At 52.5% G+C, this 26,191-nt stretch overlaps 1 protein-coding gene across 7 annotated transcripts in view; it reads left to right on the top strand.

Moving 5' to 3' along the window:
* Positions 1–385: 385 nt before the first annotated feature.
* Positions 386–26,191, top strand: part of ZFYVE27 (zinc finger FYVE-type containing 27) — a 59,668-nt gene continuing 33,862 nt past the window's right edge. The window contains exons 1-13 of one of the 7 annotated variants that reach the window (XM_024563182.3): positions 386–568; positions 1,767–1,964; positions 6,305–6,375; positions 7,782–7,968; positions 10,489–10,584; positions 11,653–11,765; positions 12,446–12,585; positions 13,119–13,190; positions 14,574–14,594; positions 14,759–14,903; positions 18,729–18,775; positions 18,955–19,036; positions 20,050–21,672. In XM_024563182.3, coding sequence (XP_024418950.1) covers positions 1,768–1,964; positions 6,305–6,375; positions 7,782–7,968; positions 10,489–10,584; positions 11,653–11,765; positions 12,446–12,585; positions 13,119–13,190; positions 14,574–14,594; positions 14,759–14,903; positions 18,729–18,775; positions 18,955–19,036; positions 20,050–20,114 — 1,236 coding nt within the window. In that variant the 5' untranslated portion in view covers positions 386–568; position 1,767 and the 3' untranslated portion in view covers positions 20,115–21,672. Of the gene's footprint in view, positions 569–605; positions 906–959; positions 1,018–1,766; positions 1,965–6,304; positions 6,376–7,094; positions 7,138–7,781; positions 7,969–10,488; positions 10,585–11,652; positions 11,766–12,445; positions 12,586–13,118; positions 13,191–14,573; positions 14,595–14,758; positions 14,904–18,728; positions 18,776–18,954; positions 19,037–20,049; positions 21,673–26,191 lie in introns of those variants that run through there. The other 6 variants (XM_045197467.3, XM_045197466.2, XM_045197471.2 and 3 more) reach the window with 6 other exon arrangements.

The raw sequence follows: 26,191 nt of genomic DNA, 5'->3' as shown, positions 1-26,191 counted from the left end.
TCTGCTAGGCCTCGGAGGCACACAGGTTTCTGCCTTTCCGGGGCTCACGGTTCCCAGGATGGGAAGTGCCAAAGTTGGGGGAGGAGGATGCAGACATAAACTGTTCAGTTTAGCTTCTTTCCCACTGTTCCCTGCTGCAGTCTTTCAGAACGAGGCGGAGGCACTGCGGCCCAGAAGCGCCTGCTTTCAGGGCTCTCCAGGATTTTGCGAATCGTGCGGCGAAGGAGTGAAGCTAGGGCCCCACGGCGGAGGAAAAAGCGCGCAGGCGCAGTGCTGGCGAGAGCGGTTACCTGTGCTGGAGCGGGCGGAGCTAAAGCCCGGAGCGGGGGCCGGGGGCGGGGCGAGCGCGCTGTCGTCACGGGCACGCCGCCGCAGAGCACTTAGAGGAAGAGGTGGCGGCGGCGGGGGAGGAGGAGGAGGAGGTTCCCGGGCTGGCGGCTTCTGAGTGGCACCGGAGAGAGGCGCGCTGTCGGGGTGGGGCGGGCCTGAGGAAACGCTCCGGGGCCCGGCGGCCCTATCAGTGCCCCCTGGCCGTCCCCGCCCCTCCCTCAACCAACCCCGCGACCGGGTAGGTCAAGGTGCCACCCCCCTCCCCACTCCCTTGTCTCTGCCGACTGGGTGGGGTTGGGGGAAGCCACCTGCTGGCCTGGCGACCTTGGGCGTGGCCTTCCTTGGTCTGGGCCGCCCGACCCCCTCAGGCTCTGTGGGCTGCCGACGTCCTGGTCGAGGCCCGCCGGCGCGGACCTGCTTCACCCCCTCCTGGGCTCCTGCCTCGCGCCCGCCCTGGGTCCTCTAGTCCTAACTCGGCCTGCGGGGATTTCGGGACCCCGGTGGCCCCTTTGTCGCCCCCCGCCGTTAGATTGCACCCCATTGCCTGGGACTGGTTAATGTTGCTGGGCGCCGAGGTTCCGCCCCCTTGTTTTCTGCTTAGCATTTGGGTGGGACTTTGAAATTAGGCAAGAGGGTTAGAGTTTCCTGTGGTTCTCATCAGAGAAGGGAGATGGGGCGTTACGGAAGGTGGTGGCTGCTCCGTGGGGCTCAAGGGGGAAAGGGGAGGGTAGTGGGCAGGGATGGTGGAGGAACTTGTTGGGAACAGAAGGGAGAGGGAAGGGTCAGAGAATGGGGCGGCGCGGGAGGAAGCGCTGGGGTCCTGGAGGGTGGGCAGTTCACTCACTGCGCCCACTGCGTGCAGCAACATTCGTGGATGGAAGACGTAGTCCTTGACTTGGTGGAGCTCAGAGTTAAGAGGGGCAGCTTGGGAAGAAAGCGGGGAGTGTTACTTTGGTGTGATAAATGCCGTTAGGGGGAGCACGTGATCCTGCAGCATTGGGAAGGGTCTCCTAGTCGGGACTGGAGGTGTTGGCAGACTTCTCAGAGCAAGGGAGTGGTATTTAAGGCAAACACCTGAAGAAGAAGTAGGAATTAACCAGATGAAGAGCAGGAGATAAATATTTCAGGACATAAGTTCTTTTGAGACCCCAGGCTGCCTCCCTCGAGCAACCAGGTGTGCTTGGTCTTTACTGTTTGTGCTCATGATGGGTCTGTGGGGGAAAGAACATTCGATGCAGAGTCAGAAGAGCAGCGTTTTGCATCTGGGTAATTCACTTCAGCTTGCTGAGTGTTAGTGTCCTCCTCTGTGAGGTGGACATTCCACCTGTAGCCCTGCCTATCTCCCGGGCTGATTGTGGGCACCACGTGAAATAACGCAAGTAGAAGTGTGTTGGGCCTTGGACGTGTGACGCAAATGTCGGGCATTACGGTTGCAGGATGCAGTCCTCCGAGCGCGAGGGGTGTGGGTGTGAGGCCGGTCCCAGCGTGATGCCCGAGGCTCCCCTGGAGTCTCCACCTGCCCCTGCCAAGTCTCCGGCGTTTGATCTTTTCAACTTGGTTCTGTCCTACAAGAGGCTGGAGATCTACCTGGAACCCCTGAAGGACGCAGGTGACGGTGTCCGGTACTTGCTCAGGTACAGACTTTGTAGAATTGCTCTGACTTGCTGACTTCCTGCTCTGTAGTTGCACTGGCCATTTAGGCAGTGGTTGGGCCGTCCTTTCGGCCCTAGTGAAAAGAGATTCTGGGAGGTCCATTGGGCCTTTGGGCTTACTCCAGGCCCACCATGTGTCTCAGGCCCAGCCCAGGAGAGGCAGGCACTGGGAACCATCTGGCCTCTCACCAGGGCTTCCTGGTCGCTGAATAAGCTCATACCTCAGGACTGCAAGCTAACCTTGAACACTGGGCCTTCTCTATCTGGAGCAGGCTGTTTTCCCCCATCCAATATTAGCTTAATTAATATTAAACTTGGGATATAATTTTGAACGTAAGTTAAAGAAATAGAAATACCTATGAGGAAGCAGGTACCGTTTTCACTAATCCTTTAGGATTATGGGTATCAAATTTTTTTGTTCCTATGCTGCTTTGATTTTCATCCATAATTTTCTTTTTCTCCTTTCAGCTCATTTTATACCTTATGTTAAAGTATTTTAAAAGATTTTATTTATTTATTTTTAGACAGAGGGGAAGGGAGGGAGAAAGAGAGGGAGAAAAACATCATTGTGTGGTTGCCTCTCGTGCGTTCCCTGCTGGGTACCTGTCCCGCAACACAGGCATGTGCCCTGATGGGGAATGAACCAGTGACCCTTTGGTTGGCAGGCTAGCACTCAATCCACTGAGTCATGCCAACCTTGTTAAAGTATTTTAAATTACAGATATGTGCCATCCTACTCTATAAATACTTCTGTTTATTTCTAAATAAGGACTTTTTTCATAAGCAAATTAACATCATAGTTGATAAAAATTAACAATAATTCTATGATATCTTCTTACACCCAGTTCATATTCAGATTTCCTCATTTGTCCCAAGAATATCGTTTACAATTTTTTTTTTGCCAAATCAAGTTTCAGACCAAGACTATACATTTGCTGTGGTTACTCTGTCTCAAGTCTTTCTCAATCAAATGGTTTCTTCTTTTATGACAGTGACTTGCTGAAGAGACTCAGCTTACTGTTCTGGAGAACTTCCTACCTAGATATGTCTGCTTGCTTCCTCACGGTGCAAACTGCAAGTTAGTTCTAACGGTTGGATTAGATTCAAATTAAAAATAAATTTTTTTTACAAAATTTAAGTGTTCTTTTTTTAAATCCTCATCTGAGGATATGTTTATTGATTTTAGAGAGAGAGGAAGGAAGAGGGAGAGAGAGAGAAAAACATTGACCCATTGTATGTGTGCAACCAGGGATCAGACCTGCAACCTAGATACGTGCCCTGGCCGAGAATTGAACCTGCCACCTTTTGGTTCATGGGACCATGCTCCAACCAAGTGAGCCATCCAGTCAGGGCGAAGGTTATGTGTTCCTCTCTTAATGTTGCATCTCAGTGGGAATACGTAAACCTGGTGTTCCTAAAGAGCAGGCATTCTTACCTGGAAGCCTGTGCAGTTGGCTTTAGGGGCCTATGAAGCTCCTGACCCTGAATGAAAAATTATATGTGGGCACATGTGTATATTTCTAGGGAGAAGCTTCCAATTTTATCATATTCTCATAAAAGACCTTCAACGCTCCAAGATACTCAAGAAAGTCGGGTAGGAGGCAGAGTGAGTGGAGTTGGGTTAGTCTCTAAGGGTGCTTACTGTTGATTAATCATTCTCACCGCAGTGTGGACGTAGTGGGAGGTTTATTTTTAACTTTCTAACCAAGGCCCTAATTTTTCTTACTCTTCCTGGAACCCATTTAATGTATGGCATTGTCTCTGGAGATGAGCTAGTCATTGTTCTAGAGCAATGTTCTTTACTGTTAGATCACCGTTCTTTTGGTGCACGGGATAGTAAGGTAGTATGAGGAGGGGCTCATTTTATAATCCCACCATAACCAACTCTCCGAAATGAACTTCAGTCTTCTCTAGTACAGGGGTGGGCTCTGGAGAGCATGGGGCTGTGCTCTCTGGTGATTTCTGCTTTGTGTGCAGGTGTGTACATGTATGAGTGCAGATGTATGTACACATGTACATAAATATGTGTGTGTGTATGTTTTGCCTTCTTGGGGCCAAACACAAAAGTTAAATATACCCTGCCCTTCTCTTTTTCTGCCGCTGGTTTATAAAGCTTCTTGGCACTAATGTGTTAGGCTTTCTCCTTGTACGAAATTAGAAATCTGAGGATGTGGTGGGATTGATTAAAGCTGGGTGGAGGAGAAGCTCTCAGGAGCTGTGGTCTCTGTGCCACTGGAAGACTAGAGCACTGGTCTGTGAAAGTGGCTGTCAGATTAGTGTGTGTGTTTGATGGTTCTTTTCTTAGTAAAGAGGATTTGGCGTTGAAGAGGGACCTAATCTTGAGCTCTGGCTTGTTAGGTCTGAAGCCCAGGGCTGCAGCAGATTTTTAAGAGACTCCTCTCTTTTGCGATCAGCTACTCCGGTAGGTAGGTCTCCATGTCCAAAGTGTCAGTAAAGACAGATGGAATGGGAGAGGCTTTAAAATGAAGGTGACTTCAGTGGCTGTGTGATGCTCTTATTTCTGAAATGGGATTGGCCTTAGACCTGACATTTAATTTGCTTTACCCTGGTAGCTGCCACTGGATGGTTTGGAGGCCTAATTAGGGCGGTACAGTTGGAGTGTGTTGAATTTTAAGAGAAAGGCAGAGAGAGGTCATTTCATTCCCTTCCTATAACTATTAAGAAATAAAAGCAGCATATAAATTAGTTAACATCATTTAATAACTCTGAAATACCCCTATTAGAACAAAAGAAAAATACATTTAAGTTCTGAATATATTGATTACCAGCAACTTACCTGTTTATTTTTCTGTATGTTTTTCTCCTCTGAGGGCTGACCTTAAATAGACTGACACTGCTCTTTAGGCTGTAGGTGTCAGGGGCTTGATTGCTACATCTGTGCTCCTTTGTCCCCATTAGATGTCTCTTAATAGGGACTAAGCCAGCAGTGTTTGCTTGTCCTCAGCCACTGGGGCTCAGCAGTCTTTGGTCTTTCTTTGCTTTGTGGGGGCTTCTCCCTTGCCCTTGGGTGGTGATGGTGGGAGGTGGGTGTGTGTTTGCTTCCATCTGTTCCTGTTTACTTAGGGCATGTTTGCTGAGAGAACGCTACACCCTGGTTTTGTCTTTTTTTTTTTTTAATAAACTATTTTTCTCCTTTTGAGTTAATGTATGTTTAAGAGAAACTCTGAACATTGCTGAAACAAGAAAAGAATCTTGTGCAATGAATATATGTTCTTATGAAATTGTAAAAAACAATGCTATATACAGATTACATCCCAATAAGAAAATAAAGGAAAATTTTAAAGTAGAATCTCTGTCACTGTCAGGTTTCAAAGAGAATCGAACCTTACGAAACACAGGCTAAATGGTATGAACTAGGTTTCTTCTGAGCGCCCGCCGCAGTGCTGGGTGGATGTGCGCAAACGACTGTCAGCAGGTGGCTGTGGGCACCAGCTCAGCGCCAACAGGACTCCCTGATTTAGAGTGCGGTGAAGCAGGAAACTGTTCAGTGCAAAGAGCTCAGTTGTGATAGGGGCTGTGAAAACAGCAGGCCGTGAGGTGGCCCTGGGGCCAGTCCCCTCTCTGGCCAGACAGCTCTACCTGGCCCTCTCGCTCTGCTCTGCTCCACCCCGCTCCATGCTGGTCCGCGTCACCCTGTGCTGGTCTGGTCCGCTCCACTCTGTCTGCTCAGCTCTGCGCCGAGCCGTTCTGCTCTGGCCCGCATTGGTCTGCTTCACTGTGTTCCAGCAAGACATGTTCGCTGTTTCAGCTCCAGCTCCAGCCAGGGAAAGACAATCTTAGGTAGAAAGGGAAAGTGCACTCCTAACTAGGTTTCTTAATAGACAATGTTATGGATATTTTTCTCCTTCTCGGAGAAAGTTCTACAGGTCTTCTAGTTCTGAGAGGATACCTTTTCTCACCCCAGGGCCTAATATGTACCTTGAACTCTTCTCCCAGTTGCCTGTCCAAGTGAGAGACCTCCTTTTCATTTCTCCTTGACACCCTGAGCTCCAGGCCCCCTTCTCTCTCTCTTTTTTAAAAGATTTTATTTATTTATTTGAGAGAGGGAAAGGGAGGGAGAATGAGAGGGAGAGAAACATCAGTCAGTTGCCTCTTGCACATCCCCAACTGGGGACCTGGCATGTGCCCTGACCGGGAGTCAAACCGTCAACCTCTCAGTTTGTAGGCTGGCGCTCAACCCACTGAGCCACACGAACCATGGCAGGTCCCCTTGCTCCTGGTTGTAATGACTTACCTGTGCTGGCTCATCTCCCTCTCCCCACCTGGCTCATTTTTGGTGACTGGAGTGCTCTGTGTTGTAGGTGGCAGACACCGTTGTGTTCCTTGCTGACCTGCCTGGGCCTCAACGTCTTGTTCCTCACTTTGAATGAGGGTAAGAACTGCTTCCAGGGGCTGGGTTTTTATTCTTTTTTCTTTTTTTGTGAATAAATGTGGGGAGGAAGCAGCCCTGTGTGAAGGAGCCACTGGTCTGGCCCTAGAGTTGGCCTTCCTCTGTGTCTGCAGGGTGTCAGAACACGGGTTTGAGAGAGACCCACTCTGGGCTAGAACCCTGGCAGGGCTGGCGTTGTGACCTAAGGCCTAACTTCTCTTCTCTCCGAAGGGAGGACAGTACGTGCTTTCCCCAGAGGGCAGTTCAAAGAAGTGAGATGGATAATCTATGTATAACACTTAGCTCCGTGCCTGACACAGAGTAAGCAGCCAATGTATTGCAGTAATTCACGGTTTGCTTTCCATGGTGTCAGCCTACTGTGTGCTAGCCCAGGGTTTAAAAATATTTTCAAAATTGTTAAATGGAAAATTCCAGAAATAAGCAATTGGTGAGTTTTAAATTGAGTGCCAATCTGAGTAGCTTGGTGGAGTCTCTCGCCATGCTGCTCTGTCCCTCCTGGGACGGGAATCATCCCTTTGTTCAGTGTGTCCACGGTGTACACACTACCTGTCCCTTACACTTGCTGAGGGCTGCAAAAAAAGCTGAACCCTCAGGGGAATGACGGAAGGACTCGGGACGGAAAGGTCCGTGGAGCCGGGTCCTTTATTCATGCATTCATTCTTCTCTCGACTGGTTTCTCAAGTGCCCCCTTCGTTTCCTAGGGAGGTACATGCGCCCAGAGGGCTGGAAGTAAACCCATCTCACGTAAGACCTCCCATTGTTTCCCGGTAGGGCTCTTTGCTCGATTGAAACTCAGATATCGTTCCTAGGCTGTTAAGTTTCTCTGGACATATTTGCAAAGTCAGTCAGTTCACATGACAGATATTTTACAAACATCTGCTCTGTGCTCAGTACTCTATTAGCCTACCTCAGGTGCACCAAAGTTTCTTTGGATTTTCTTCCAGCCTCACCATTTTTAATTCATAGTGGTCTGGGATAGCCTGAAAATCAAAGGAAGGGTTTCCAGTGTGCCCCAGGGGCCCAAAGGTCAAACTGTCAGTCATCGGGAGGTCCCCGTGGCCAGACTCCGGGCATGAGCCTCCTACTGTGTGCTAGCATAGTTTTTCATATTAAAAACACGGGGTCTGGTGCTCCAGCGTGACCACACAGACAGAGTCCCAGCCCTAAAGAGCCGCATTTGTGGACGAGGCAACAACCATACCTACAGTCTGTCATGTGATAAGTTCTGTGAGGTGAAATAAAGCTGGGGTTTGGGGCTGGAGAGTGAGGGGGAGACACTGTTTCCTACGGAGCCCTGGGTTAGGGAGCGAGCATGTGGACTTCTGGGTGGGTGAGGCTCCTGACCCTTGCTGCCCGTTTACCTACCCACAGTGGTGTTGATCCCACAGGTGCGTGGTACTCGGTGGGTGCCCTGGTGATTTCGGTGCCCGCCCTTCTGGGCTATCTGCAGGAGGTTTGCCGGGCACGGCTGCCGGAGTCCGAGCTGATGCGGAGGAAGTATCACAGTGTGAGGCAGGAGGACCTGCAGCGAGTTCGCCTGTCTCGCCCCGAGGCTGTGGCTGAGGTGAAGAGCTTGTGAGTATGGAAGGGGCTGGGGAGGTGAGGGACCGTCACAGGAACTCCTCCTGCCACACTGGGTGCACCAGGCATTGTGTTAGGCAAACCAAAGATGGCGTTTCCTTTCATCTGGCAGTTCTGGGAGGTAGCTACTGTTATTATCCCGCATTTATGGATGAGGAAAAGGGCTTACGCAGCTAGAGATTGACCGCGCTGGGATGAGAATCCAGGTCCAGGTGGTTTCACAGCTTGTGTTCTTTTCACTGGCAAGACAGTGTAGGGTCTTGACTTAGCATGTGCTTGCCTGAGCCACGGCCTGGGTTCCAGTCCCAGCTCTCACATTTGCTTGCCGTGTGGTATTGGGCGAGTTGCTCAGCTTTCCTGTGCCTCAGGTTCTTCATCTGTTCATAGGTGGTTGTGAAGATCGAGTGAGTGTCCAGTACCCAGGAAGTGTTCAGTAAATATTAGTCATTGTCACTGCACTATGGAGAAACTTCTTAAATGTGACAGTTAATACTTCTAAAAAATTTTACTTTAGAGAGAGGAAGGGGGGAGGGACGGAGGGAGAGGGAGCTAGAAAGAGAGAGAGAGAGAGAGAGGAAGAAACAGTCATTTGTTGTTCCACTTATTTATGCATTCATTGGTTGATTCTTGTATGTGTCTTGACCAGGGATCAAACCTGCAACCTTGGTGTACTGGGATGCTGTTCTAACCAAGTGAGCTACACAGCCAGGGCCAGAGAGGAAGCACCTTAAGACTGTTGAATAATATTAACATAACTTGAGTGGCAGCTGCCATGTAGTGAGCCCTTCCTGAACGGGGCTTTCTTGACCTGAAGTGGGGGTTCTCATCCTTCCGGCCCTTTCTCCACAGCAGCGGCATTTGTGGAGCTCCCCCCCCCCAAAAAGCTATAAACAGAGGCCTGGCCCCCCTGGAAAATCTGAGTCAGTTATCTGGAGGGGGTCCTGGGTGTCTGGGTTTAAAAAAACAAACAAAAGCTTTTTACTTTGAAATGATTTTAAGCTAAAGTCAACTGGAATGCATAGTTTCAATCTTTATTAGGGTATAGATGGCATAATGCTTAACTGTAGTTAGTAAACCCATACATGACTTAGTAAAGTTGTGAAAGTAAAAAAAACAAAACAAAGAAAAACTTACAAAAGAGTTGCAAGAATGATACAAAGAACTCTCATATGTCCTTTACTCAGAACCATTATGAACACTTTGCTACATTTTGCATCTATCTCTCTCCACATTTATATTGTCTAAGAACAAGGACATTATTTTATATAGCCATAGTCCTGCAGTCAAAATTAGGAAATTTACATTGATAACATTAACATTAGTATTGTTATCTAATATAGAGTTCATAATGAAATGTTACCAGTTGTATTAATAAGGTCTTTTATGTAAACTTCCCCTTATCCAACTGACCCATGCCAGGCAGGGCTTACCCACTACTTTCAAATCCATTGATGGGTCTTGCCTTCACCAGTTTATTCCTGTGATGGTTATGAAGGTGATTTTTCTAATTGTCATTGTTAGCTGGCATTCTACTATAATTCTTACTTATTATCCATATGAACTCAAGATTTTAAAATTTAATTCAAAGTGTTATAATCCTTTAGTGTTACTATTTATTTTGTTTCAAATTGTCATAGATTTGGCCAGTAAGGTCTCTTTTGAGCTGGTTCCTGTGTTCTTTTGATATGCCCCCATCATTTTTGGGTGCTGCTTTACTTTTTATTTTTTTTAAGATTTTTATTTATTTATTTTTAGAGAGGGGAAGGGAGGGAGAAGAAAGGGAGAGAAATATCAATGTGTGGTTGCTTCTTGTATGCCCCCTACTGAGCACCTCACCCTCAACCCAGGCATGTGCCCTAGACTGGGAATCGAACCAGCGACCCTGTGGCTCACAAGCCGGAACTCAGTCCACTGAGCCACACCAGCCAGGGCTGAATGCTTCCTTACTTTATGGTACAATAGGATGTTCAAATTGATCTTATACTTTCCCTGCTGTAGCTCTAGAGTCTAAGATCCCTCCAGAAACCAAGATCTGGGTGCTCATTGTACAAGCTTGTGCGCATTGCTTCTGGGGTACATCCATTTAAAAAAAAAAACCACTCCAAGTGAGCCCACCTTACACACCAGGTGGAGGCACACTGACCTGTCTACCTCCTGCCATTTATCCTCACAGCTCTAGTGTATCTGGTGGGTACCCTGCTCCTCTTTTGATAGAGGAAAACGGCAGCCCAGTTAAGTAAAGGTAAGTAACTGGCCTCACAGCAATAGTTAGAAAGAGACAAAAGCAGGAACCTTTGCCCTGTTTTGTCCACCTCAGCAGGGGTTCCACCAAGGGACAGAAATGTATGCACTTCCTCCTGAGTTCTCTGGCCCCTCCAGAGGGTGTGAAGAGACTGGCCATCCCTAGCCAGCTGTGCCTGTGAAATCCTAGGCTTTGCTGCCCCAGAGCTCTGTCGGGTCCCTTGGGTGAGTGGGGCGGGGCGTGCGGCTCACAGAAGCCCCTTGCATCTGCAGCTTGATCCAGCTGGAGGCCTTCCTGAGCCGCCTGTGCTGCGCCTGTGAAGCTGTCTACCGAGTGCTGCACTGGGAGAACCCCACCGTGTCCTCACAGTGAGTGGCCCTTCCGCTCCCACCACCACTGCCCTGGAGGAATTTGCAAGTTGAGCCCCAGCAAAGCCAGTTGCCTCTAGCTCAGGGGGAGAAAGGCCCAGCACAGAGGCTCGTAGGTGGGAGTGCGCTGCTTTTCTGTAGAGAGGCGCCTTTTAGATGTGGTAAGAATATTTCAGTAATAGAAAAATAACTCGCCATGTAATCCCCCATCAGGATACAGCAGCTGACCTCCTGTTAGATCGACTGCTGGAGTTGGTCGTATGCATACAAGCTAGAGCGGCATGGCACACGCGATTCTGTTTGTTTCCTTTTCCATTTCCCACTAAATATCAGACGTGGTTTTCTTTGCTGCTGCGTGGCGTTTGGAATTATTGTAATGCCACATTAATATTGATAGTGAATATACTGTGATTTATGGAACCATTCTATTATACATTTAGTCAGTTTTTACTTTTATTACTAACCTTATAGTGAGTATTTTTATGGGTTTAGCTGTAATCTTTTGAAAAAAAAATTTAGAATAAATTCAAAGATGGAACTACTGGATCACACAGAAGGAATGTTCTTTAGGCCCTTTATCTGTAGATAATACTCAGTTTTCCCCTTGCATCAGGCCCGGAGCTCAGCACTTCCTGTGTACGGTCTCACCTTCATAGCAGCTCCAGCAGGTGGGCGCTATTTTAATCCCTACTTTACCTGTGAAGGAAGTAGCACCCTCCCTGAGGACCAAGCAGTTGGTCCTCGCTGAGGGCACACCGCAAGAGAAGCGGCAAAGCTGGGTTCGCAGCCAAGCTTGTCTTTTTCTAGACTTGATTCCGGAGCCTGAGGAGGGTGCGTGCTGAACCAGTTTACAGGGCCTCAGCCCCCGGGGCGGCCTCTCCAGGGTCCGTCACTGGCAACCATGACTTGTTGTAAAGCCTGCCTCCTCTCTGTTGTGCACTTGTTTGGTCAGCCGATCTTGTCAGTTTATGAACTGCCCAGAGCTATTTCTTGCTTGGCGCCCATGTGGGTGTGCTCCAAATTGTTGCCTTATGAATTTCTGACCCGGTGGTTCCTCTGTTCATCCAGGTTCTACGGGGCTCTTCTGGGCACGGTTTGTGTGCTGTATCTGCTGCCGCTGTGCTGGGTCTTTGCCCTTTTAAACAGCACTCTCTTTCTAGGGAATGTGGAGTTCTTCCGAGGTAAGGCCTGGAGAGCATGAGGGAGGGGCTCCTTGTTTATCTGTCTCTGCAGCTGATCATCTCTTTGCTGTGCCTTCCACTAGGGGGCAGCACCACACCAGGAGGGCTCTCCTGAGCTCTGTCTTTCTGGGATGTTAGTTGGGGAACTGGAGGCTGCTAGGCTGCTACCCAAGGGGTCCCTCTGTCTTTCTGAGATGGGCGGGAGCTTGGGCAGGGGGCGGATTTCCTAGTGCTGCCGCCCACCTCCCGGGATGCAGCCCCCTGAAGTTGCTGCCACATCTCTGTGTGATCCCAGAGTCCCTGTCTGCCATCTGGCTTCTAAAGCAGTGAGGCAGTCTGGAGAGGCCCTGAGTCACAGACACTTGGGCCTCTACATATGTTTGGCTGATTGCTATATTCGTTTTCCTTCCTGTGGTTGGGCAGTTAGTTACAGAATCCCTAATTTATTGAGCACTGACTACGTTGAATCTTTCTATAGAGGTCTCATAGGGTAGGTGGTGGTATCTCTGTTTTGTTTACGAGGCTTAGGTGACCTGTTCAGAATTAGGAGGGTGACTCTTTCCTGCAGCAGAGGGTGGGGTGCTGGAGGAAGAGGCAGCCAGTGGCTGACGTGGATACCCTCAAAACACCACTCATTCCATCCTGTTTCTGCCTTCCACCCCACTCCTTTCCCTGGGTAGTGGTGTCTGAGTACAGGGCATCTCTGCAGCGGCGGATGCAACCCACCCAGGAAGAGGGTGCCTTCCAGAGCCCACCTCCCCCAGATGCTGGGGGGAAGGGTGTTCTGCTAGACTGCACACCTGCGCCCACGCCCACAGAGGTGAGCACCCCCACTGCCAGGGCAGAGCCTGCGCCTTCCTGTCACCAGCTGGTTTATACCACATAACTCCTGGGCTGGCCTTGGCATAGTTCCTGTTTCTTGCCAGGCCTCATCCCCTCCGAAGTGCTTAATAATTGTAATAATAATAGCCACCCTGTGCTTTATTGAGCAGTTACTCTGCTGTTCCACTTTATGGGTAGCAGCCCCATGAGGCGTGTAGGTTATTTCTGACCATGAGGAGGCTGAGGCGCAGAGTAGCTGCTGGCGGGCGGTGTGGCCAGGACCTGGTCAGACCCTCCACCACTGTGCCGTGCAGCCCTGCTGTCCTCATGGTCTTGGTCCCACTCGTGTCCCTGCTAGGGCAGAGAGTGCCTCTTCCCCATGACGTCCTTCTTTCTTGCAGTTGTGTCGTTTCCTCTGGGGCAGGAACAGACGTTTTGGGAAACCTGGATACTGGCTCAGGGGAGGGGGCCTGTGCTTTAGGGGCCAGGGCTGCTCTCCCTTTCCTTCTGTAATGAAGTCTCTCTTCCCAGGACCTCACGCCAGGCAGCGTGGAGGAGGCCGAGGAGGCTGAGCCTGATGAGGAGTTTAAAGATGCGATCGAGGTGGGTGGCCCTTCCCCAGCACCCTCTACTGACCAGGCCAGAAGTTGGGTGGTCCAGGAGCTGTGTGGCTTCTCACATCCTAAGTCTGGATTTTTAAAATTCTCTATATCCAGCGAGAAGATGAAACTTGCTCTGAGCTAGATCTCACCAGAGGATGGGGTGCCACTGAACTTTCGCCTGTCCTGCTGCTGATCTAGTGCTCAGTCCTGGGTGCCCAGGGCAGGGGTGGCTCTGGAAGCCTCTGGGCAGTGCCCTCCTGGGGGAGGTGGGTCATTTACCACCATGGCTGCAGGCTGTGGGCTTGGCACCTTTGATGTGGGAAGGCAGATGAGGGGGAGGACCCTCTTCTGGGTCCCATGCAGAAGAGGTCTGAAAGATGCCCATTTGTGGGGGCAGAGAGGGGAGGCTGGAGAAAGTGGTTGCAAGGCCAAGTGCTAGGTCAGAGCAAGTTAGTCTTTCTGATTTTAAGACAGTGGTTCAAGCTGATAGTTTGCAGTGTTTCATTTGGCATATAAACCTTAAACATTTTCTTGAGCCAATATTTAAACACAGGGAGATTTCTGTGAAAACTCTGGATTTCATTTTTTCTGAAAAATCGAAGCTCTGGTAGCCCCAAGTCTGCAGTGGTCAGTGTAGCTGAGAAGTAACTGTCCCCCTTAGAAAAGTCACATAGTCCCCACCACTCCCTGTGTTTCCTGGTCACTGGCTCCTAGTGGCAGTTGTCATTTTGTCACATTTGCGCTATCGTTTTCTTACAGTAGGAAATCTTTGTGTCTCCGTGTAAAGGGGGAAACTGAGATATAAGGAATGGGGAGTGAGTTTTCGCCGGCCTGTGATTCACACCTAGCGGTTCACTCTCACTCCAGCCGCTTCACGCGGGCATTTGTGTTTCCAACCCTGAGGGGGCTCTCGGGGGCTTCACCGTGCGAGTGTGGGCTGAGTCGTGGTGGTGGTGGTGGTGGGAGGGCGTTCGTGCAGCAGGGGCTTTCCAGCATTTTGTCCACAGCTCACGGTAAGGAGCACACGCGTGTCTCGGCCCACGTCACACTTACGCCTGTAATGTGTGTGAAGCTTCACTGAAATAAGCTCCCTAAAAAACACATTGTGAAGGATATTTCCTTTCCTGTTCTGTTCTCTTCTATTAAAATAATGACCCACTTAATAAATTTCACCCAGTTTGAAAAAACAGTACATAGCTTCTCCCGGGCTTATTTGATGTTGGGATCCTTTTATAGGGGCCTCTGTTAATGTCACCCTTTGGGACATGCTTAGAACTCAGAGGGGCACCCCAGTGTTTTCCTTTTGCTTGGGGTGCCCCTCCTAGCAGCTTCCTTCTTGCTATCTCTCTCTGTTTTCTTTTCTCCCCCGCACCTTGGGAGGCAGGAGACCCACTTGGTGGTCCTGGTGAGTAAGAGCCTTGATGAGGCAGGCAGGGGCCCGGCGGGGGAAGGGTGGCCGAGCCAGCTGTCCCTGCACCTCATGGGGTCTGCCATGCCAGGGTGCCTCTGCACGCGGGCGCTGGAGCCCTGCCACACAGTGGGCAGGACTGGAAGCAGCTGTTCCCACAGGAGGATGAGGAGGGTGCCCCGTGCCCGGCAGAGGATGAGCTGGCCCTGCAGGACAACGGGTTCCTGAGCAAGAACGAAGTGCTGCGTAGCAAGGTGTCGCGGCTCACAGAGCGGCTCCGCAAGCGGTACCCCACCAACAACTTTGGTAAGGCCAGTGCCTGGGGATCGGGGGTGTGGGGCCAGGCCACAGGGCCGACGTCTTAGAATTGTGGGTACTGGTTTGTGTCAAGAGCGCGGAGTGCAGTGGAGTCCATGGGACCCTGGGAAGGTGTTAAACTCATAGTGGGATCGTTGAGAGAGTGAGTGTGGGTTCTTTCTTGTCCCTCTGTCCTTACTGAGCAGTAGCTTGTGGGAAGACAAGGAGTTCCATTCCAGAAATGCCACCCCTGGGCCGCAGAGAGAGGTGTACTCCTGAGACAGGCAGGATCTCAGAAGGCAGTGCGGCATAATGGCTGAGTACTCAGTGTGGAGTCTCACTGCCTGGTGTAACTCCCAGCTCCACTGGGTGTCCTGGAGCAAATTATTTAACTTTTCTGTGCCTCTGTTTCCCCTCTGTACAAGGAGGATAATAATAGTTCTTACAGGGTTGTTTTGGGACTCAAATGAGATAATGCTTAGTAAGTGCTTGCACAGTGCTGGCTGCTTCATAGTAAGTGCTTAACAAGGGGCTCTGTTAATAGGAGAGGCCCTGGTCCCTCCTGCAGGTGCTGAGGAGCCTGTCTGGATCTTTCCTGTCCAGGTGGAAGCACGTTAAAGCAAACAGTATCTTTGGGCATCACAGAGCCCTGAGGTCCCCAGCCAAGATCGTAGATTGGCCAGTCCTATTTTACTGGGGGCTGGCAGTGGGTCAGGGAGGGCAGTTGTGGAGAAGAGTGGACTTGACTGGCAGCCCAGTGTGGAATCCTGGCTCAGGTCAGGGGAATGGGAGCTAGGCTGGGTGGAGTTATGGCTGAAGCCTAGGGAGCGGGTGGCTCGGGTCACCCTTGTCCTGAAGAGCCTTGCTTCTGTGTGGTGTCAGTGGCCAGGGAGGAGGACGAGGGGGCTGTACTCTGTGTTCTGGTGGGAGTGACTTCTAGGGTCTGTGACCGGGGAGAATCCCCTGGGTTTATCCTGAGGAATCTGACCCAGGACTGCCTTTCTGATCCCGGGGCTGCCTTTCTGTCCCTGCAGCAGCCAGGGCAGCTGTGTCCTCTGGACCAGATGTCCTGGTCGCCGTTTCTTTCTGCGGTGCGACTGCCCCCTGTCATTCAAGATCCCTCCCTTCTGTTTATGATGGTGGCCGACTCATCCGGCGCACCCCGTGCTCAGTGTGCCATTGCGTGTAGTCCCGATGGTGAATGTGACGGGACAGGCAGGTTCCAGAAGTCGCAAGTGACACTACGTAAGAATTGATGCTTTAGCTTTGGCAAACCATTTGCTTATATCTGGATTTTAAGTAAAGGCCCTTCCTTAGATGTTCCCATTTTACAGGTTGAGTAACCTGAGGTGAAAAGAGTGATTTGCCCAAAGTCTTTAGCCAGTTAATGCTCGAGTAGTGATTCAGTCCAGGCCATCTTGTCTGGCTCCTGTGTTCTTTCTAACCCATCATCCTCCCTTTGTCCCTGGCACGATGTCTGCTCGTTTTTGCATTTGGTTTTCGTTCAGGTGATCCCTGCCAGGGTGGCTGAAGGCCCTTTCAGGGCCCTGTGGGGATGGCAAGGGTAGACATGCTTCTCTTCCTAATCCCTCCTAGTTCCCCATTCTTCTAGACCTCTCGCTGTCCCTTCCCTGGGAGGCTCTCCTGCTGGGGGGGCAGGTGTACCCGCTCTGCTCCTGGGTCTGGTTCCTGCTGGCCAAGGGGAGGTGCGTGGCTTTGGGGGCCATTCTATTCCGGCTGCCAGTGGACGAAGGGGGCGCATGGGAGGAATGAGGACCGGCTGCTCAGGAGCTTCTCTCTGGCCTCCGAGTGGGAGAGTCCTGATGGAAAGGGCCCCCTCTGTCCTGGAGGTGCCGTCGTCATTGCTGCCCTGCAGCCCCCGTGGGGTCTCAGGCTCCTCCCTGCTGTATTGCCCCATGGCATCGTCACCTGGCGAGTTGGGACCATTCTGAGAATGGGGGCAGAAGAGGTTGGTAGATGCTGGAAGGGAGCAGGTTGCTCTCCTCCTCCATCCACCTGTCTGAGCTGGTGTCAGCACCGAGAGCCCCACCCTGGCCCCTGGCCCGTGCCTGGCTACATGTGTATTTCACTAGACCACGTGGCTGCCTTGGGGTACCTGGCCCTGGCACTCTGTCCAGTAGAGAGGACCCCAAACATGGGCCGGGGTGTCAGTCTTTGAGCAGCTCCGTTCCAGTCCCGTACGCCCGCCCCCTTGCTAAGGAGAAGCAGAGGCAGGCTGCCTTGCCCACATTCTCAGTGTTGGGGACAGGGTCCTGGAGCAGCCTGTTTCCTGGGTTGGCACCACCAGCCAGCAACACCTGCTGCGCTGTCCTCTCTCCGTGCTCTTCTGGGGCCATGACCTGACTGATAGCAGCACATTTACTGTAAGCACCTTGGCTTTAGGTTTCTCCTTGCCCTGGCTGAGTCTGCCTTTCCTTGAACACAGTGGGTAACCATTAGCAAGAGCTGCAGTGGATTCTGGCTGGACAGAGGAAGGGGCCACGTGTAGCTGCCAATATAGCTTTGGGGTCTTTGTGGGAAGGTGAGGCCTGGTTCTCGTACCTGGCCAGACAGGTGGTCCAGTAGGCACAGCTGTGCTCCCTGAAGCTAATAGTGGGTCTGACCAGATCACTGGAGGCCTTTGTGCCCCAACTTCTGGAAACCTCTTCCGGTAGCCTTATCCCTTCTGAAGTTTTTCTAGGACCCAAGTCAGCTTCCTTCTGGGCCCACAGGGCTCTCTGGTCCCCTGTTGGGAACACCCTGGTGCCTACTGTGGACCCTGCCTGTTCTCCCCTGGCTCAGTTCCCCCACCTGCATGGACACATGTGTGCTGGACCATGGTCAGTACTCCTGGGGCAGCCCTGGGAACTTTCTTGGTCCTTGTCAGAGTTTTCTTTTGCTCCTGGAGCTTGTTGAAGTCATAGGGCCCAGTGTGGCCTTTGCTCTCCTCTCAGATCAGTTTGCCGCCATCCTTTTGATCCTCTCCATGCACCCTCGGGCACCCCCTTCCTCAGACTGTTGTTTCGGCCTACCTTTTCTGTCTCTGATGTTCCTGGAGCACAGGTGGGAGGGGAGCACCATTTGTAGTAGGCCTGCTTGTCTTCAAATGGCCTCTGAAAGAATGACTTGTCCCCTCCTTCCCATCCTCCATCTTTTCTTACACCCTCCTTGCCTCCTCCCAGCCATTTCCTAAGCTGCCACTGACCCCTCTGTCATTGTCTGAAGCTTTGTCATCTTGTTGTCTCGGGGGGTTTAGGCAGCATCTCTCCCCCAGCTCTGTCTCGCCCTATAGTGCCCTCCACTCATGGCGCTGGCATCTCTCACCCTGCACATCTTCTCAGGAGGTGCCTGGTTCTGAGATTCTCTCCTGCAATGTTCAGATGACAGAAGGCAGGGTCTGGGGTTTTAGGAGGCATTTCTCTCGTTAGCTGTGGGTGGAGTATTTATAAGGGCACACTTGGGAAGGGGTTGCGTCAGACAGGTTTCATTGAGGCCGTTGGGGCTGCCACCTCCGAGGGATGCCTGTTGTCTCAGGTGCTGCCAGCTTGGTGTGGCTTCCTGGGGGCAGATTCTGCTGGATGTGCCTGTTTCAGCGGGACCTGCAGGTGGGGCGTCCGAGCCGCAGGAGGGAGCAGGGCTGGCAGCTCTGTAGTCTGGAGACGTCGGTTCCTTCTTCTGTCTCTGGATCTGGACTTGGCTCCCTTGCTCACTGCTCCTGGCCAAGGAGCCTGGGCCGGGCTGGTGTCCTGAGTGCCCCTATTTAGAAGACCCAGGAACGGGTGACCGTTGAGAGGCCCAGGCTGGGTCAAGGCTGAGCTGCTGCCTCTTTCTCAGGGAGCTGTACGGGTTGCTCCGCCACCTTCTCTGTGCTGAAGAAGAGGGTAAGTCTCCTTGAGGGGGTCCCAGTGGGTCTCAGTCCTGCCCCACCTGACACCTCCCCAGCCCTACAGTACCCAGGTCCCTTGGGTGGATCAGCAGGTGCAGAGGAGGGGGGTGCTGGGGGCTCCAGGTGCCTGGGCCTGGGGATGCATCTGACACTGACCTTGGCTCATGTCTGCAGCGGAGCTGCAGTAACTGTGGAAACAGCTTCTGCTCCCGGTGCTGCTCCTTCAAGGTGCCCAAGTCTTCCATGGGGGCCACAGGTGCGTGGGGCCGGCAGCTGGGGGTCAGGGCGGTGGGAGGGCTTGGCTGGTTCCCGCTGCCTCTGAGGAGGTGCTGCCCTGTGGGATAGGAGTGAGGGGTCAGTGAGAGGCCGGGGGAACTTGGGGTCCTAGTCTGGCCTGTAGTGGTGTCTCCTCCATCACCCTTTAACAAACAAAATACTGAAATACTTGGTGCATGCAAAAGAGTATTTATGATGCGTGTGAATTACGAAGCATAATGACAAATGCCCGTGACTGCTTCACTGAAGTTAAAAAATAGAGCAGCGTTAGCCGCACCACTGAGGCTCCCCAGTGCCGCGCCTGCCTTCCCAGAGGAGACCGCCATCCCAAACTGCGTTCTTTTTATTGCCTTAGCAATACTTTTAACAATAAAGAAGAATGTTTTTTCCTTCTATAAAAGCTGTACATACTGTACACACTCATTGTAACCCAAACAAAACATATAGGGAAGCAAAAGGCAGAGCGCTGATGCACCCAAAGGATAAATGCATAAAAAGGGAGCATGTTTTACGTAGTTCCTTATTGTGTATTACAGTGAGAAGTCAAGGCTTTTTTGTTTTTCCTTCTGGTCATGCAAGTAGCATGTGCTTATACTAGATGTTTGGGAAATCACTGTGTAGAAGTAGGAAGAGAAAAATAATCCTGTGACCTTACCACCCTGAGAAAGCCACTGTTAAGACATTTTGGAAATTTTTCTTCTGGTACTTTATTTAAAAAACACTTTAAGGGTGTTGAGTTGGTGGCAAAGTCATTTCTGACGCATAGAACACCTGGGAGAGGCCTGCTGTTGGCATGGCCACCCCTGAAGTCCCTGGTCCCCGTATGAAAAGAGGAGTCTCCAAGGACAGGCTAGCGAGCTGGGCTGGCAAGGGTGTGGGCTGGACAGCAGGTGGTTTGTGGGGCTTTGGGGGCTGGGGAGGCGGCTCTAGTAGTTGCGGCCATGAGCCAAAGGGCACGAGGAAGCGTCTCACCAAGTTCTTCCTCCTTTTCAGCCCCCGAAGCCCAGAGAGAGACTGTGTTTGTGTGCGCCTCGTGTAACCAGACCTTGAGCAAGTGAGAAGAGGGACAGGGTCCAAGCAGGTGCCGGTTCCTGGCCAGCGATAGACCCCACTCACCCTACCCCTAGTCCCCTGTGGCGTGTGCTGGGCAAATGTGACCCAAACACTAGGTAGGCTTCCCCTTTCTGCCCTCGCTGTCTCCAGCCAGGCTCTGCATCTGTTCCCCACTCCTGCAGGTGGCCATGATGGCTGCTCTCAAACCCTGGAGGGGACAGGAGCCCCTGGAGGGCTTGGCATGTTTGTCTTGCTCTGTCCTGAGCTGTTAGTGGGCTCAGGGCTGGGCAGGCACTATAAGCTAGAGGGCAGCAGAGAGCCATGCCTGGTCTCAATTGGGATCTCTGAGGGTCAGGGCGTCTCTCCAAGGCTGGGAATACTCTGAAAACAAAGATGAGAAACTGGGAAAAGAGATCTTCCTTTTGCTGGGTACCGGGCCAAGCCCTTTGCCTCTGAGAGTCTGCAGAAGGGCTTGGGAGTGCCATGCCCCAACTACTGTTTGAATGTCCCTCAGGCCCCAGGATCTCATTATTCCCCACCAGATGGTATGGCCTAGGCTAACAAGACCAAAAAGGTTTCTAGAAACAGGGTTAAAGCTCCCAAGTTCCCCCAGGGGAGGACATGTATAGGAGGGCCTGGGAGAGCCAGTGCAAAACGTAGGGAGCTGCAGCAGCTCGAAGGACCTCAGCCCCACCTTGCAGAGATCTTGACTTGCAGAATCTCAGCCCATGTGCTGCCCTGGTGTCCTCAGCCCTGCTGGGTAGATGCCAGGTACTTGGATCACTTCTGCTTCCTCTGCCCTGCGCCTCGGGCACCCGTCCTCTGGCTCAGAGCCGCATCCCCTCCCCAGTGCCGCGTCTCACAGAGTGTGAGACCAGGCGAGCAGAGCAGAGGTCCCGAAGCCCTTGACCCTCGGGGGCCTGGGAAGTATATGATCTCGCCAGGCTGGGTCATAGATTCCAGGGCTGTTCTCCAGCAGGACAGTCTCAGTTATGGGATAAGGCCATTGGGGTCCCCATCTTCTCTCATTCGCTTCTGTGCTCTTGGGGCGCTGTGTCTCTAAGCCATGAGCGGGCCCAGACACTCCTTCCTTCCCCTGGAGCTGCCCTGCCTTTTTGAAGTATTTATTTATTTATTGCATGGTTCCTGGGAACATGTAGCACAGGGAATGGGCTCAGGAAGACGGGGCCTTCCCCTGCCCTAGGATGCTTCCCTGGAGTCCTGAGCTGCCCGGTACTCTGAGTCCACATAGGAGCTGGAGATGTTTCCACACCCTAAGGAGGGACCCAGGAGGGAGGTTGGGGAGATGAAGACCATCCTAGGCCAGCTTTCTTGCCAGGCCGACCAGTCTAGCGAGGGCTGGGAAGACAGAGGCCTGCTCCAGGCAAGTGAGGTTCAAGTCCACAGGGAACCAGGGAGGCCTTGGTGTACCCCCTTCCTCGGGCTCCTTTGTTCTGTTCAGAGATGAGAGTTAAGTACCATGTGCTTTATTTACACTGGAGAGGAACTAAAGGACTTCTGTGTATATGGAGAATTACCAATAAAAAGGCCTCATGCTTCTTATGTTTTTGGCTTGGTCCTTGTGCTCACCTTTTCCCCAAAGCTGGCGAGCCAGATCCCACCAGTGGCGGCCGAGTGTGTGGGCCTGGGCGGTGCCTGCAGGACAGGGTGCCTGCGGGGTGAGGAGGCTCAAGGCTGGGAGCGAGCTGGGGCCGGGGGAGGAAAGCTGTGCCTTGCACAGGACGGTTCAGCACATGTTTGTTGGATTGGCGTGAGGCTCTGTCTTGTGACCAAATTGTGGGGGCTGGGGTCGGTGGGGACCAGAATTTGGTAAACTCTTAAGCAATGCAGGCTTTAGAATGGAAAGACTTTAGCTAATTCCTCTGAGAAAGCAAAAAAGGATCGGCCCTCCATAAGGCCGAGAGGCAGCCAGAAAGAGGATTGGCTGTGAGATGGGGGTGTAAGCACTTCTCTGAAAGCTGGGGTGTGGGCTGTCCCCTGGCTGCCAAGCAGTGTGGTGAGTGCTTTGCACTCAGTATTTAGTTTAGTCCTCAGTGGAGTACAGCACCTAGGAGGCAGGTGCTATACTCCTTCCCATTCTACGGGCAAGGAAACTGAGACCCAGGGAAGTGAAGTGGTGGTTGTGAAAGGCTCAGCATGGCACTCTGCAGGTCAGGGCTGGGGTTGAGCTGTGTCTTCCGGACAGTAGGCCTGGGGCAGTGAGGGAGGGAGTGTGAGACCCCACCCAAGGGAGCTGAGGTTAGGTGGCAGCCCCATGCATGTGCGACTTGGACTGAGGTGCCGGGGTGTCCTTGCGGCATCCTGCAGCCTTGGTCTCATCTCGTCTAGGTTGGATTCTGCAAAGCTCAGGAACTTCCCCTAGTGTTGGGGAATCCCAACAGCTCCTTAAGGGCCCTGAGAGGCAGGGAAGCAGCCGGGACCTTGTTCTGGCAATTTTTACAGATGAGCATGTTCACTTTAAAAAGTATTAAAAAAAAAAAAAAAGTATTAAGGCAGCCTCAGCAGCCTGGTGGGCCAGAGGAATGGTGAAGATGGGGGAATAGGAAGGAAAATAGGGCCTTGGAGCCAAAGGGGACAGGAATGATAGCATAAGCCGGGGGAATAGGTGCTGGGGCTGTGCAGGCGCTTCCTGTGGAGGTTGCCTCACGGTGGGTCAGTTGGAAGGGTGCTCAGATGTCATCCAGCCCAGCCTCACTGTGGAAGTGACGCTGTGTCCATTTGAGGAGGTATGTTCCCCACAGCATTAGATGGAGCAGGGGACAGAGAGCCTGCATTAGCCAGGGAGTGTCCTCGCAGTGGTTGGGGTGGGTGCTTGCTGTGGGCCGGCGCCTTCCTGGGCCCTGCTCCACCATAGGCTGTAGGGACACCATGGGAGTTGCAATAGGGGCATTCCCCCCTACGCTAGTCTACTTATCTGTAGAATGGGCATGGGGGGAGTGATGTCGGCCTTGTCGGGCTGCTGCGAGGATTGGAGGAGGTGGTACATGTGAGGCTGGAGCCCAGCGCCTGGCACAGGGTAAGTGCTCAGCGCACACTACCTCCCCACCGCCATCCTGGGCGTCCTCAGGGAGAGGACAAACAGCTCTGCCCTGGACGGCTTAGAACAATGAATTTTTTTTTTTTATACCAGAGAATAATCTTAGATTGTCATTCAGGAAAGAATCTCAGAGAGGCCAGAGTGTAGTTGGAATAAGAAGAGTCACTATCATTTTATTTTGGGAAAATGAAATTGCTTCATGTTGGTGAAATGCCAACTGTAGTGCAAGTAGCCTGCAGGGCATGGGGCACGGGCGTGAGAAACACGGTTCCTGTCATCAGAGGTCGGTGGCCCCACAGAAGGGAGGTGAGGGGGAGACACCTTGTCTCACACGCAGTGTATGTGAGGGCCTCAGGGACAGCAGGCTGGGGGACACCTTTAGAGGGCAGGTGCCAGCAGGAAAATGAAACCACGGAGGGGTTTATCAGGGTGGGATGGTGCCCCACAGTTGGCAGGCTGGGGTCAATGGTGTGGAGAGGGCCGAACGTGCGATGGCCTGAAAGACCGGCCTTCACAGAGCTGGGTGCCTGTTTAAAAGTCCCTCCAGTTCTCAAGCACCCAGGAGGAGGGGGCAGGAGCCAGGCTCGGCGACAGCCTTGGTGTCTGCTGGGGCAGCCCTGGGATGGGCCGCCAGCTCCCACAGCTTGGCCTGGGTTGAGGGTTCTGCCTATCTTTTCGTGGTTTGCTAGCGGTGGGAGCAGCCTCTAGAGGCCCTGGCCGACCTTGGCCTGGCCATGCTTTCTAGGACCTTTGTGGTCCTCAATGATCACCTTTGATGCGGAAGCCAAACGAGGCTCCATTTTCATCCCCTGGTCTCTATGGAGCTCTCGGTCCTGCTGCGGGTGGCCCTAAGATAACGATGACACCTATGTTTATTGTGCCAGGCGACATGCTGAGCACGTTATTGAAATCTTATGGAAGTCCCCAAGGCTAGGTTCTGTTATTTATTCCACTTAACCGATGGGGGAATAGAGGCCCTGGTGGGGGGCGGGGAGTGACCTGCTGCAGGTCACGTAGCTAGTAAGCCGCTGGGCCGGGATGTGAATTGTGCCACAGGTCCTCACAGCTGCCTCGTAAGAAAAACTTCGGGAGAACATAGCACTCCTGACTGACCACCTTCCCTGTTCTGCCTTGTCCCCACTGGCTCCTGGAGCTTCTGAGCCACGGAGCAAACAGGAGGGGCCTGCCCACCCCTGGCCCTAACGAAGTGGGCTCAGCCTCCAGGGGAACAGAGGAAGCCTTGTGGCAGGAGCTCCCCCCATTGCGCCAGCTCCCAGCAACACCCCCTTCCTTGGCTGGGTCTGTTTTAACACCCAGAGCAGCACATTCCATTCTCTGGCACAGCTGGGGGCTGGGGACTCCGGATTCCCCAGCTGCCTGTTCTCTTCACAGCCCTGGTCGAGCCTGCCATCTGGGCTGGGACACTGGGTCCCAGCCACACACATTCCAGCAGCAACCACCCCCCACGTTGTGTTTCCCAAGGAGTGAACTTTAGCTAGGATTGCAGCCGACTAAACAGTGGTGGGATGTGAGCTTCCTTTGTGGGACCCAAGAGGCTGAGTGCTGATGAGACTGAGAGGGGAGCAGGGGGTCAGGGTGGGTCGCGCTGGGAGTCGCGAGAAAAGCCGCAGTCTGAGGTGGCTCCTTGGCTGCTGTCAGGGCTCTCGGAGTGGGATTGGAGCAGAGCTCCCTAAAATCTTCCTGGGAGGCAGGGGGTTGGCAGAAGCCTGGCTGCCCACACCCCTCTGGCCCGTCCTTGGCTCCGATCCTAGCACTGCCACCACGTACAAGCTGTGTGACCTTCAACAAGTTCCTACACCTCTCTGAGCCTCAGCCCTCTTATCATTAACATGGGGGTAATATAACAGTACCTAGCTCAGAGGGCTGCTGGGAAGCTTAAATTAGAATGTTAAAATGCTTTGAGTGGTGCCTGTCACCCAGCATAGTCTTGACACTTACCGACCACTGGTGATACATGTCTTCTCCCCTATACTGGGCTACACACCCCCTGGCGATGTATTTTCTGAAGCAAAACTCCAAATGTCGGTTCCATTCCCCTTCTGATAGTGACAGTTCTGGCTTTTAGATAAGCTATTTCTGTCTTTCCCCTGCCTTCCTGTCAGTGGTGGTTTCTTAACTGATTAAGAAGTCCATTAGGGATTTACTGAGCACATATTATGTGCAGGCACTGTCCTAGGCAAAGGCCTTTGGTTGATAAAAGCACTGGCTACCATTTGGTGAACGTCTTCCAAACGCTGGGCCTTGTTTCCAGGTGCTTTGCCTACATTTTCCCCCTTCACACTCAGCCCCCTTGTGAGGTAGACAACATTGCTCTTGTTCCCAGTGTCACCCAGCCACTAAGTCACAGGGTTGGAACCCGGAACCGGCTTTACTGCCTCTTCTCACCCGATTCTGAGTGTTCAGCAGCCTACCCCAAACCCTGCCCGTTCTTCATCAGAACCTGATTTTGCACCGGCCGCAACACTTGACTGCTCTGCTCCCTTGCAGTCAGGGGTGGCCATGTGTCTTCGTTCTGGCTGGTGAGCTGGAAGTGGGTACCCGCCAGGTGGGACTTGTTGGGAAATTACTGTTTTCCTGATCAAAGGGGCTGGGGGCAGCTGACACGCTGTTTTTGCCATCAGCCCTTCCCTGCCTCGCTGCCTGAGTGCGGCTGAGAAGCTGGGAGGAGGAGGCACTGTCTTGAAACCGTGAGCACAAAAGCCACCCCTGGCAGAGCAGGAAGACAGCAGGAGTCTGGCACACGGACCTTTCCGCTCCATCTCCAGCCCCCCCCCCCCCGCGTGGAGAAGCCCCATGGTTGCTTGGAGTTGCGGTTCCACGCAGTCAGATGCAGTCATTCACAACAAACGGGCCAGAGGCTCGCTGGCGCACCAGCCGCCTGTCTCCAGACCAGCCAGCGGGGAGAGTTAGGGAGGGAAGGGACGGAAGGGAGGGAAGGCTGGGCTCCAGGGCCTTCCTGGTGTCCAGGAAGATTTTTCTGGGTCCCAGGAAAGAGACTGCTAG

This window comes from Desmodus rotundus, chromosome 4 (assembly GCF_022682495.2).
Source record: "Desmodus rotundus isolate HL8 chromosome 4, HLdesRot8A.1, whole genome shotgun sequence".
In the NCBI taxonomy this organism is placed as follows: Eukaryota; Metazoa; Chordata; class Mammalia; order Chiroptera; family Phyllostomidae; genus Desmodus; species Desmodus rotundus.
This window is presented reverse-complemented; position numbering and strand designations above follow the sequence as displayed.